Genomic DNA, 13,801 nt, shown 5'->3' with positions numbered 1-13,801 from the left:
TGTTAATAGTGGTATGTTCTGGTTCTTTGCTGAAAATTTGTAAACTCATATGTAACGTATTGTAAACCAAAATAGCAGAGCGTTTATTGGACTTCATTCAGTTCCTGGAGTGGATAACATAATTTTCTTCCTCTTTCTTTCTTCAGAGGAATCAGAGGGTTGTGGAGATCCCTTACTTCTGGGTCCAGATCCATGGAATTTTTTACAAAAAAATGGTCATAAAACTCTTGTAAAACTGTAGAGGAGTCTGAGGTGGTGACAGGGATGGCACTGAAGCCAAATCCTCAAAATGCACCTAAGTTCTGTCTCTGCTGGTTGTGGCTTTGCTGGGCTGTGAGGTTCTCTGTGCTGCTCGTGGCGCTTTCCCACTGTCTTGGGTCTCTAGATGAGAGAGGAGAATGTTCCCATGTGTGGCATCTGTGCAGATAAGGAAGCTGTGGATGGAGATGGTGCGATCGGTTGTTTGCAGACCGGCCTCAGCCTCGGAGTGCTCTGCTGAGGCAGGCGGAACCACATGATGAGCCTGGCGTGGAGGGCCATGCTGGGGCCTGTGACCACTGAATCGCCCTCTGTGCATGTTCTTTCAGTCCGTGTTGAAGATGTGAGCTGAGAGCATAGCAATCATGGCCTCCTGCCTGCAGGTCATGTGGGACGGCTCCTCGGGGCCCCTCAGGTGTGGGTTGGAGCTGCAGAAAACACCCTGTAGCTTTTGAATCTCTTCCACCCTTTCTGGACCTCCCTCCCTCTGGCTCTTCTTCAGGAGAGAAGCAGCTTGCATTTGGTGAGAGTCACTGAGGGAGTGGCGGGGCGTGTACTCTCACTCTGGATGGCTGAGGCCGCTGAGTGAGGACTAAGGCACTAGTGCTTGCTTGAGCTTGTCTGCCCCATTTGCTTGAATCCCCTTGGGCCTTTGCTACCCTCTTTCTTCCCTCTTGAATGCCCTCCCCGTCTTCCAGGAGCCTCTTCCTTCCAGGTGTGCTCCAGATGCTGCCTCTTCTTTGTGGTTCTCTCTGTTCCTCCCATTCCCAGCTTCTCCCCTCTGCCAGGTGGAACTGACCACAGCCTCATCTTTGAGCCAGTGCCTTGTTTACACTGCTCTTCTGCCACTGATCATTTGGATTGGTGGTCATTATTGTGACAGTGTGTTCATCGTTCCACACTGAGGAGTTGTCATGCAGGCACATGGCAGGTGATTAATGAAAGTTGACTGCATCTACACAGCTTCTTGACACAGTGTTGCATTTCTTTTTAGAGGTAAGGGCAGCTTTGGGGAATAGAAGGGAACTGGAGGAGGAGTGGAAACCGCTTGTCCCTATGTTATCCACTACAGGTGCTGAAGTCCGATAAATGCTCTGCTATTCTGGTTTACGATATCTCTGTCTAACACAATAAGAGTGGCTATATTTTACTGTGTGCCTGCTTTTCTCCAGGAACCATACCAGGTTCATTGCGTGCATTTCTGTAATTGTTAATGGAGCCTGGAAAGTATTTCCACTTTCCTGGTGAGGAAACGGAGGCTTCAAAATCCTAAGTAACTTGCTCAAAGCATGGAACCAATGAGAAATAGTATTTTCAAACCAAGGGCTCTTTCTTGTATCCCGGATTGCCTTAGACTGTCATTAAACCTTTTTGAGCCTGAGTTTCCTCAAGTGAAACTAACAGTAATTCTGGTAATAATTCTTGCCCCACCTGTCTCACAGAATCACATAAGGAATAAGGAGATTCTTCATTCTTGATATGAAAGTGCTTTGCAACTTGTGAAGCACCAAGACAATAGAAGATAATATTATCTCAAACTACTGTAGATCTTGCTTCATCAGTTATTCTAACTTTATCATAATCACCATCTCTTCGTTTGTATTAGCTTCAAACCCTTTGCCTGCAGACCTGCTAAGATATCTCTTATCTTACGACACAAATAATTACCCTTCTGTGACTGTTGGAGAGACTGTGGTACTATCTCATTTTCTTCCTGCCAGACTTCCCCCAGTCCTACTCTCTCCTGGACGCCTCCTCTTTCTAATTGCTACGGTCTGGTTTATAGGCCTGTCAGTCTACCCAGCTAGCGCTTCCAAGTTATCAGCCACCTGCCAGTCATGAAATTCAGTAATTTGTTTTACTGCTCAACATCCCTGATGTCTGCAGTTTTCTCTTTTTGGGGTTTTTTTGCTTGGATTTGAGATCCTAATGTCTGCAATTTTTGACTGCACTTACCATGTCCAGTTTCTTAAAATTCTTTCTTCAACACATACCGTCAGACTTCCTGTTCTCTCTTTTTTGATCACCAGGCTCATTTCTCTTTTAACTTCTCTAAATTGGTCGTTCTCAATCTTTGTTCACGGTTAAGCTGCCATAGGAGGGAATGCAGAGATGTAGTATTCTCATTGTGACCGGTAGCTCCTCTCTCTTCTGTCTTACTCTTGAAAGCATTTTGGGAAATGTGTGTAAGAATGAATGATACAATTACTGTGCTTGCTTTAGTACTTGCTTTAACTTGTAACAGATAGTTGTGAAAAACTTCAGTACCTCAGCCGAAACAAAGACATGCCCTCCTGATGATTTTTTTCAACTTCCATGCTGTTATCATGCAGTTATAAAGGATAGTCTCAGGCCTTCTACTTAGTTGTTGTCATAGCCTTGGGAAGGTACTTACTGTCTCGTAAACCTGTTTTCTCCATTGTAACATAGGGGTGATAATATTACCTTAAAGGATCGTTTTTTTGCTGTTAAATGAGATACGTATAAAGGGCTTAGTCCACAGTCATAGTGAGCACTCACCAAATGTTAGTTGCCATCACCATCATCATCACCATCACCATCATCACCATCATCATCATCACCATCACCATCATCACCATCATCATCATCACCATCATCATCATCACCATCACCATCATCATCATTTGGTAGTGATAGTTTTCTGTTTGTACATTAAATTTAGGGAAAAATGAATAACATATTTGCAGTATAGGTCAAGCATTTCTAATCTGAAATGCTCCAAAATCCAAAACTCTTTGAGTGCCAACATGACACCACAAGTGGATCTCATGTGACAGATTGTGGTGAAAATACAGTTAAAATTTTGTTTCATGCACAAAAATATTCAAAATATTTTGTAAAATTACCTTCAAGCTATGTGTATAAGGTATATATGAAACATACATAAATTTCATGTTTAGACATAGGTCACATCCCCAAGATATCTCATTATGTATATGCAAATTTTCCAAAATACAAAATCCAAAACATATCCCAAGCATTTTGGATAAGAGATACACAAACTATATTGAACTTTCTCTTGCTATAATAATCATGAATCTTTGCATTTTAAACTGACCTACATACCACTGCCAGAATAATCCTTCTAAAGCACAGGATTTTGTCATTTCTCTCCTCTTCCTTACTACTAATAGCTATTCCCCCATTGTATGCATTCTGGAGATATCCAGTAAACGGTGGCAAAATAAAGGGCATATCTCTATTCTCCTTTCTGGTGCCTAGCAAAATTAAGAAAAAGAGCATCAATATATCTATATCTATATATAACAACAAGACAGATCAGGAGGGCAAGGCAGGAGGAGGGGAATCAGTAAATATTATCTAAAATTGCTAAACCAAAAAATGTTTATTTTAAAACCAACAGAGGCCCGTATCTACCAAAAGTATCAAAATTAGGAGGCAGCAGAATTGCTTGAACCTGGGAGGTGGAGGTTGCAGTGAGCTGAGATCATGTCACTGCACCCTAGCCTGGGTGATAGAGTGAGACTCTGTCTCAAAAAAAATAAAAAATAAAAAACAATAGAGAAACCACCAGAGAAGCTAAAATATAGACTGTAGATATCACTAAGATATCAAGTGATTAGAAAGAAAGAGGAAATGCAGCACACCTACCGAAAGAAAGAAAATAAAGGAAGCATTAAAGGAAACATATCAGAATTACATTGGCAAGAGTGAGGGCACTAGGTATTTTCATACACTGTAGGTAGGAATGTAAGTTAGAACAGCTTTTTTTTTTTTTTTTGAGGATAATTTGGAAATACCTATCAAAAAATTTAAGATCTCATACTCTTTGCAGCAATGTCATTTCTTCGATTTATCTTATGGATAGGCTTGTGTGGGTGTGACAAGGACATTTCACTATGGCATCATTTTAACAGGTAAGCGAACAGCAGCTTACCGTCAGTGAAGAGGAACAGAGGCAGACCAAGGCAGGGAAGTGAGCTCTGGGTGTGGCCTAATGGCATGCATTTTCTGTAAAGAAATTAAAGTCAATAATAAAACTGATGAAAAGTCTGGGATCCTTTAATATCCCCATGTGTGAGAAACTCCAAATGTTGTCCCTGGTCAGATACTTCCCCCACTGATGCTTCAGGCTGTCACTGGCCTTGCCTCCTCTCTGCTCACGTACAACACAGCAGGAGATGCATGAAATAAGCTTTGTCATGTGTTTGCTGTGGATGACTACACCCATGAAAGAAAACAGGATAGAGCTTTACATACTAAACTGGAAAGTATTCCAAGTTCTATTTTTATGAAAAATCTATGTGTAAAAAATACATATCATTGATCTAGTTTTATGTTAAATGAAATTGTGAGGTGGTGTGAATGGTATGATTCTGTTTGTGCCGAAGTAGGTTTATAGATCCATAAAGTTTACATGCAGAAACTTCTAAGAGTGTGCATAGAAAATGCCTGGAAGGATACACAAGATCCTTACCTCTCGGGGTGGGCATAGTGAGCCAGGGGGCAAGACAGTATACTTTTTGCCCATTGTTATTATTTTTGAGGTGTTTTTATTTTAAAACAGGGAGTTTAGAAATTCATTTGTTCCCAATCATTTTAGTGTAATGTTATATAAACTTATATTCTATACTTAAGTTTTCCAAGATAAATTGTTTCCTTGAATTTTGCCTGACACATATGAGTGTCATGGTCATTGGATAAGTCAGTAAATATTTTTAAGTTATAGTTTAGTAAACTAAGCTGTGCTATTAGCTTTACTGTGTTTCTTTTCCATAAAAATAAATGTCATATGTTCATTATAATCTTAAGGGTATAATTTTAATATGTAAAGTTTCTTTTCATTCCCCTTTGTATTTGGGTTGGTTTTTATTATCTGGCAACAAAAAAGTGAATCGCTTTCTATAACCAATTACAGTTTAGACGTCCTTGCCTTGTAGTCGGTTCTGTGGGAGGTTTCTGCTCTGTGAAGTGGTGATGCGATTCTCTATGTCTACCTGCCTGTCTTTCCAGTTTTGGGGGCAGCAGTTTGCTCTGTGGCCTTGATTCTCTGCGGAATCTAAGAAGATTCTTGATTTTCAGTTTGTTCAGCTTCCTGCTTGTTAGGATGGAGTGGTGACTTTCAACCTTCTCATGTGCAGGAGTGGAAACCTCAAGCCTGGACCACTTTTATAATTTATTTTCTCCCCTCTTTCCGTGGTACTCCTTTCTGTTAGTTCTTCAGTAGCTCTGAACTGTTCTCTGTCTTCCTTCCCAGTCCTCCCTCTGATAGTTCAGGGGTCTACCCTTTTCCCTCTTCTCAGCCTGCATCACCCTTCCCTTATGGCCCTGCCTCCCTCTATAGCTCTAACATCCAGACAGCGAAGTCTCCTTGTTCTCCTTAGCTCTGAGTCCTGAGTGTCTGGCATCTCATGGGCACTTCACAGTTGGTGTCTCCAAAACGGAGTCTATTTCCTGTGAGCCCTCCGTCCTCCTCCCATCATTACACCTCACCCTCCTCTCTTCTCCCACAAACACACCCAGATTCCCCTCTTCCTTTTTTTGTGTTCATTGCGCTGGCAGATTCAGTGACTCTACCATCCCACTTATTTGTCCAAGCCAGAAACCTGAGTGTTATTCTAGATTGTTCTGTCTTTCTCATCACCCTCCAAATCCAGTCACTCACACAGTCCTGAGACGTTTGCATTTCAAAGGAAAAATACATTCATCCCTGACCCCCCCTCCCTTCATCAGAGTTCACCCTCTGAAGCCGGGAAGTCAGTCCTCCTGTCAGCCCTCCCTGCCTCCTGCATTCCACCCTCCTCGCTGTCCACTGCGCAGCATTCCGGAAAACATCAGATGCTCCACTGTGGCCTACAGAAGCTGTCTCCCAAATGGCATCTGTAAGCAATTCATGGAGAGTGTAGTCATAAAATATTAGGAATTCTATGTATATTTATTTTTCTTTATCTCAACTTATAAAAAGTCTCCTTTTTGCAGTGTGATAAAACAATACCACACGAGTATACTTTATAAATGTACTTATAGAAGGTTGAATACTCAAAAGTTATTTTAGTATGCATTGGTGAGGAAGCTTAGAGGCCGTGGCCTGTGGTGCATGGTCCCAGTTCCTCAGCTTAGTGGACCAGGCGCTCTGTTTTCTGGCCCCTGCCTGCCTTTTCCAGACTCTGCTCCCATTCTTTCTCCATTTATCCCTGCGTTGGTAACTGCTTCGTCTTTAACCACATCCTTTTTAGAAGTTACCGGGCTATTTTATGCCGTCCTACTTTAGTTACACCATCGCTTCCGCCCAGAATTCCTATTATGATTCCCATTTTCCATTCCTCATCCCAGCCCTGCCTGGCAAAGTCTGATTCTGTTTGTTTGTTTTTTTGAGATGGAGAATCTCACTCTGTTGCCCAGGCTGGAGTGCAGTGGCGCGATCTCAGCTCACTGCAACTTCTGCCTCCTGGGTTCAAGCAATTCTCTGCCTCAGCCTCCCGAGTAGCTGGGATTACAGGCAGCCACCACCACATCCGGCTAATTTTTGTATTTTTAGTAGAGATGGGGTTTCACCGTATTGGCCAGACTGGTCTTGAACTCCTGACCTTGTGATCTACCACCTCAGCCTCCCAAAGTGCTGGGATTATAGGCATGAGCCACAGCACCCGGCCAATTCTTTCTTAATTCCTATCCGAGAAGCTTTCCCTGGTGCTACTCTGCACTCCACAAGTAAAGTCATCACGCTCTCCTTTGCTCTCCTATTGTGCAGTGCTCATTCATTCATCCTTCAGCACTGCCTATTGAGCACCGGCTGTGTGCCCACTGCTCCAGGCCCAGGACACAGTGCAGTTGGTTCACTTCTCTGCCTCCTTCAGCTCGAGCTGCTTAGACACAAAGGCTCTTGATTCCTGTCCTCCAGCAGGTTTGCCGATGGCATGCTTGAGTGAGCGAACCAGGGAGCCAGGGCACTGGTCATGAATGTCTCTTTCAACACTAGGATTCTGTTTAATGAAAAATCAGTCAGAAATTAAGGTGTAAATTTGTGGATGTCCATAGCCAAAGTCTCATGTGTTGTGCAATTTATGTTCACTTGCTAAACTCATTCATTTAGTAGTAACTGTATTTGTATATATTTTATATATAAATTTGTAGGGACTCTTATTTTATGGAACAAAATGTTGTGCAGTTCTAGAATCACAAATAAAGCCAATTGAAAAAAAATGTATATTTTGGTAATCCCCAAAAGTGGATGTATAATGAAGACCTACAATATTCTAGAGCCATTATTTTTGGCTGTGGTTATATATTTTGGCTTGACTTAATGACTCAAATGTAAACATTCAAATCACATATTTTGGATTTGTTTTGGTTTATGTTGGAATATATAGAACAGAAAAAGTTATTTTTGGGTGAAGAATAATTCACCTTACTAGTTATGTTGTCCTTAATTTAAGATATCTATAAAACAGATAAATTAAGATCTTAATCTTTATATTGCAGGCATTTTTTTCATAAATGAATATTTTACTGGATGAGAACTTTAAATTCACTTAATGTGCCTCAGGGTTTTTATTCATTTAATATTTATGTGATATAAGTCATGAGTTTCTAGAATATAACTCATGAGATAAGAGTTACCATTATAACTGAAACTGGTCATATCTTGCATATAAGTATGTATACAGTGAGCAGTTGAGACAGTGCTTAATTGGGTTCGTAGTAAAGGAGTAAATAAAATGGAAGGGACAAAGATTAGGGAGTGATATGTCTACCTTAATTACTGACTTATGACTAACACTAGTAATAATCAGACTGTCATTCTGAAGAACACTGTCTGAAAACCCCTCAAATGATATAAATGCACTTTTATGTTTTGAATCCTTCTTTAGCTCCAGTGATCTTAAGTAGTAAATGAAAAGTTAATTGAATTTACCTTCAGAAATTGAAATAAACAAAGATGCTATTGAACCTCTCTTCCTTCTCTTAGGTATAATATTGAGCCCAGCCTATATTGCCCGTTTTTCTCTCTTGGAGCATGCATGGAAGGCCTGAATATTTTGCTAAACAGACTATTGGGGATTTCATTATATGCAGAGCAGCCTGCAAAAGGAGAGGTGTGGAGTGAAGATGTCCGAAAACTGGTGAGCTCCCGCTCAGCCTGCAGTTGCATGCGTTAGCCTTTCGGTTTGGAAGTTGAGTCAACAGCAGTTTCATGTTTACGTTAACTTTGCCCTGAGTGAGTGTGTCCCTTGCCTTATTTCTGCTTCACAAAAAAAATCCAAATTGCACTTTTGATTTAGGACACTGTATAAAGGATCTAAACATAAAACAGCAGAGTTTTCTAAAAAAGTTGTTTGGAACTTGATAGAAGGTTGAATATATATACACCTTCATATATCCACAAATTCTAGTTAGAGGAAGATTGGCCATTACTTTGTATGTACCTTCAGTGCTGTGTGTCCCTTTTGGTTAATTCCCAAATCCATTGCATGAGTGACCTTTTTTCTTTCCAGCCCCCATCCCATGTTGTAGGGGCTTATATTTGCATCAGATATTAATTTACGTCCTGTGTTCTGATTTATTTAATTTCTTTGATAATAACTTCAAACCTAGCAATCATCTTTGTCCTGTGAAGGCCCACTTTATTTGAGGCATGAATATTTTAAATTTTTCCTCATAGGATTTGAGGCTTTGTTGACCTGTGTTTGTCACTAAGGCGTTGTATTGTTTTGTTGTTTGATTTTTGCTAGCATGCTTACCACACTGCTTTCTTCACTATATTTTAAGAAATGTAAACTCATTGTCTTTTGGCCACGTCTTATGAGTGGAGAGTAGGTGTGGTGGTGGGATTGAAAGGAGAGTCAGGGTGAGAGGACGTTCATCACCGCATTGATTTACTTCAATATCTGTATTACAAATTTCCGAAAAAGATAGAGATTGATAAAATGCTGAGCTATAATAAAAAGAAAAGTTTATAAGAGGAGACTGAGAGGACAAGATGCGGGTGATGAAGAGGTTTCCTCAGAACTGCAGAATGTGCACTTCACTGGGGTCCAGCCCTGTTGTCAGTTGCTTTCACTTCTGTATCCCAAGTGTCTTGAACAGTTCCTGGCACCAAGTAGGTGCTTAATAGATGTTTGATGAACAATGAATATATACTTGCAGGTAATTTAAAGCACAAAATCGGGGTTCTCTTTGATGGAATCATTAAATTCTGAAAGAACAAAGAAGGCAAGATGGAGAGTAGCGGTTGAGTCTCTCCTATAAGCTCTGCCTCTTGGAGAGGGGATAGATAGTGATATTGTTGATTTTTAACTCAAGCTGGGAGCTGCATTGTGGTGTTTTCAAATTCGAGGGTTATAATTTGCTTGGGCATATATCATGACATTCCAGGATGTGAAGGAAAAATACTTTTGCTCCTAAAATTGTCCAGCCAGCACTTCTTCTCAACTCTTGTGGTGGTTAGTAAAGGTGTTGTAGAGGACAGGCAGTCAGGACAGAAGGCCCTCATGAGGAGGATTTCCTCTCCTGGACACAGAATTCCAAAACCAAAATCATTCAAGAGATGGAGCAGAAGAGGATGTGGGGAAAAGAGAATCTATCTCGAGACAATATGGGATGTCGAATGTAATTAAAATGTCTATATGTGTGGTTGTGGATGTCTAATATACAGATTCTTGTGCTAGGGATTTTAGAGAATCGGATGGCCTAATTTACCACCAAATTAAAATTTTTTTTTCTAGGCTGTCGTTCATGAATCTGAGGGATTGTTGGGGTACATTTACTGTGATTTTTTTCAGCGAGCAGACAAGCCACATCAGGTGATCCTTTCTTTATAAACTGTTCTCTCTAGAACTGATCAGCATTTCATTTGTATTAATGTGAACTTTGTATCATTTTTAAAATCCATGATATTTAAAAGTTATTAATGATGGTTACCAAATATATACATTTGAAATTAAGATAGCATTTTAAAATGAAAAAGTTTATGGAAATAATTACATCAGTCTGTATTTGTCACTTTTATCTGGGTCATGGTATTAATTATAGTAATAATGACAGCTGACATTTTATGAATCCTTATTTGTGCCAACCAGTGCACTGAATCCATTATACCCATCGGCCTTTTAATGTTCACCTCAACCTTTTGACTAGATACTCACGTTATGAGGAAAATGAAGCCAGAGAGGTTAAGCTACTTGGTCAGAAGTGCTAGGACTTGAAGACATACCTCCCGATCAGATCCCCAACTTTTAACTCTTTTCCATACTTGACAATGAACCTATTCTAAAACTGCAGAAGATATCCCATGTGGAAACCTTACCAACCACCAAGTAGCTCCTTATGTGGACGACTTGAGGCAGCTCATCTCCTTTTCTTTAGCGTTGGCTGACTTTGACAGCCAGTCAGCTTTAGCAGTTTCATGTAGCTTGATGGGAAATGTCAAGAGTTTAGGTTATAAGTTATAACAGACATAATGTATCTTATGTTTGAATAGTGATTCACAATTTCCAAAGCACGGATTTTAACAGATTTGAGCTTATAGATTCTGGACAGCCACTGTGGGATTTGACAAGGAAGCATTTTAGAGATGAGGCTTGCACAGGCAAATTCTTTTCCAAGATGATTTGGCTAGTAGGTGTGAAAGGTAGGAACAGGGTGCAGGTCACCAGACTCTGCGGCCAGTATTCTTCCTCTTTGCTTAAATGGGTGGGTGGTGGAGACTCAACTTAGTGATTAGGAGCCCTGGCTCCTAATAGTCAGCCTGGGTTCAGATCCAAGGTGCGGCAATTCTAGCTAGGTGTCCTTGGACATATTTAATAATTCTAAGACTAGTTTTAGTTTTATCATCTGAAAAGTGAGATACCTGCTACACAGGGTTGTTGTGGAGAATAAGTGATACAGTGTATGTGAGTCTCAGTGTAGTGCCTATTTCAGAGTAAGTTACTCTGGATCCGGATCCCTTGCTTTACACTAGTTTAGATCCCATCTCGTTCAACTGATAAAAGTCAAGAGAGGCTGGGTGTGGTGGCTCAGGCCTGTAATCCTGAGGCTGGCGGATCACTTCAGCCCAGGAGTTCAAGACCAGCCCTGGCAACATAGTAAGACTCCCATCTCTACAAAAAAATCTAAAAACTTAGTTGGGTGTGGTGGAGCACACTGTAGTCCCAGCCAATCAGTAGGCCGAAGCAGGAGGATGGCGTGGAGGTCCACGCTGCAGTGAACTGTGATCACAACACTGCGCTCCAGCCTGGGCAACAGAGCAAGACCCTATCTTAAAAAATGAAAAAAAAAAAAAAATAGCCAAGAGACACGGAAAGTACTTACTAGTTCATTATCTGACACATAGTAGGGACTCAGAATAAATGTTAGTGTCCCTTCCTCAGCTCTTTGCTGACTTTGTTTCCAGCATCTGGCACAGCATCATTTCAATGCATATTTTGGGACCAAATTAATGAATTAATCCATATAAACTGAATGTGTTTCTTGATGTTTTAAAAAATTAAAATTTTAGCAGAATAAAAAATGTCAAGAAAAGGTGTATGTATGTACATAGATAGAATAAGAATATAATTAAAGTTTGCACTCACACATTTTGGTGAAATTTTATATTCATTAAGACTGTTTTACTCTTCACATTACCAAATACGTTCTTTTCCTTTTATGTTTTCTGATTCTTAAAGGATTGCCATTTCACTATCCGTGGAGGCAGACTAAAGGAAGACGGAGACTATCAACTCCCAGTTGTAGTTCTTATGCTGAATCTTCCCCGTTCCTCAAGGAGTTCTCCAACTTTGCTGACTCCTGGCATGATGGAAAATCTTTTCCATGAAATGGGACATGCCATGCATTCAATGCTAGGACGTACTCGTTACCAACACGTCACTGGTGAGCCATGAGGAGGGCTTTTATTTACTACAATCCTTTACAAACATGCATTTTCTTTTAAATTGGGGAAGGGGCTTTTCATTTGGAAAATGTGATCATTTTACCATGTCCTGTGGTCTTTATCGCAGATTGCCTCATCCTGTCCCCTCCGTAGTTGTGCAGCCTGATCTTCCAGTGCTTTTTTCCATGCTTGCTAACAGCTTTCACCAGGGAATAATCTCAGTTGTCTTTCAAGTTTGTCCATTTTTACATTTTACAGTGTTTTATATTGAATTTAAGTTTGCGGCTATGTGTGTGTGAATAGAAAGGTATCTCCTTAATACCTTCCACAGAGTTAATAAGTCAGTGAATGGTCTCTATATTCAAAATCAGAAAACAAAATAAAGCATGCTTAAAAAGTATGATGAAGTCCGTTTAGCTTTTAATTTAAATAAAGCATGCTTAAAAAGTATGATGAAGTCCTTTTAATCTTTCCCCTGTATAAAATCATAGGTCTGCTTTGTAGTTTTTATGCTGCTAAATATGTGGCCATATTTTATGATGTTACAGACTTTCCTCTTCGTTGTCTTATCCTTAAGTCTTAAGCTCCCTATCACATATGGTCAGCATTAGACCACTAGTGAATCGTTGGCATCCAACATTTATTAACTAACTTTACACACAGTATTTTGGACAAGGAGAAGGCATTGAAAAGACTGTAGGTGGGCTGAACAGAATCATTAAATGTCATCTAAATTTCTTACAGGATTTGTTACTTTAAGTAATTTTGAGTTTAAAATATTTCTTTTCCTCACTGAGAATTGACTTTGTTACAAAAAGCGATAAATGAATAAAATAAAGTACTTGTAAAACAAAGGAAGGATAAAAGTATTAGGTAATGGAATTTAGTGAATTAAATACAAACGCTATATTAATATTAGAAATGTTTTACTTTGTTTCATGTATAGCCAGCATAGCTGAAGACAGGTTTGTTTGTAAAAGGTGTGAGCCATTGCTTTATAAGGTGTTTTGGCAGCTGTGCAAATATTTTGTTTTAATTTTGATATAAAGGAAAATATATAGGATTATAATAAACTTTTCTGCAAATATGTACAGTAAATTTATAGAAGAAAAATATTGATTTAATGAATTAAAATTTATAGTTCATCAGAAGTACAAATAAAAGTTTTAAAGGGTACATAAAAAGTAAGATAAATATATCGATTTGATTCATGCCAACTTTTTTTTTTTTTTCTTGTTTTAGGGACCAGGTGCCCTACTGATTTTGCTGAGGTTCCTTCTATTCTGATGGAGTACTTTGCAAATGATTATCGAGTAGTTAACCAATTTGCCAGACATTATCAGACTGGACAGGTAGGTACAGTAATCTTGTCATATTGTCCTTTGGGTTGTGATAGTTGGCGTTTATGACATCCTGGATAAGTTGAACTCTTCTTGCTTTTTCAGAACTCACCCTCTGTTAGTAACAAACCTTTTATTGCTTCTTTTCTTCCTGATTCCCTATCTTTTCTTTTGCCAGCCTATTAAATCATAGTCTCAGCATGTAGTCATGTGTTGAAAAATAGCTACCCTTTATTATATGCCTGGTAATCTACCATTTAGTCCCCATAACCACCCCACAAGGAAAACACTTTATCCGCATTTTCCAGATGAAGAAACAAGCTCTGTAGTAGATTAGGCATTCCAACGT

The 13,801-nt window shown here is 39.6% G+C and overlaps 1 protein-coding gene across 1 annotated transcript in view; it reads left to right on the top strand.

The window, feature by feature from the left end:
* The window catches only part of MIPEP (mitochondrial intermediate peptidase), a 151,771-nt gene that overhangs the window by 40,204 nt on the left and 97,766 nt on the right, over positions 1-13,801 (top strand). The window contains exons 11-14 of the mRNA XM_011999931.1: positions 8,210-8,363; positions 9,966-10,043; positions 11,907-12,111; positions 13,355-13,464. Coding sequence (XP_011855321.1) covers positions 8,210-8,363; positions 9,966-10,043; positions 11,907-12,111; positions 13,355-13,464 — 547 coding nt within the window. The remainder of the gene's footprint in view (positions 1-8,209; positions 8,364-9,965; positions 10,044-11,906; positions 12,112-13,354; positions 13,465-13,801) is intronic.

Source organism: Mandrillus leucophaeus, unplaced genomic scaffold, assembly GCF_000951045.1.
Source record: "Mandrillus leucophaeus isolate KB7577 unplaced genomic scaffold, Mleu.le_1.0 Scaffold61, whole genome shotgun sequence".
In the NCBI taxonomy this organism is placed as follows: domain Eukaryota; kingdom Metazoa; phylum Chordata; class Mammalia; order Primates; family Cercopithecidae; genus Mandrillus; species Mandrillus leucophaeus.
Note: the sequence above shows the minus strand (reverse complement) of the source record. Positions and strands in the feature narration are given on the sequence as shown.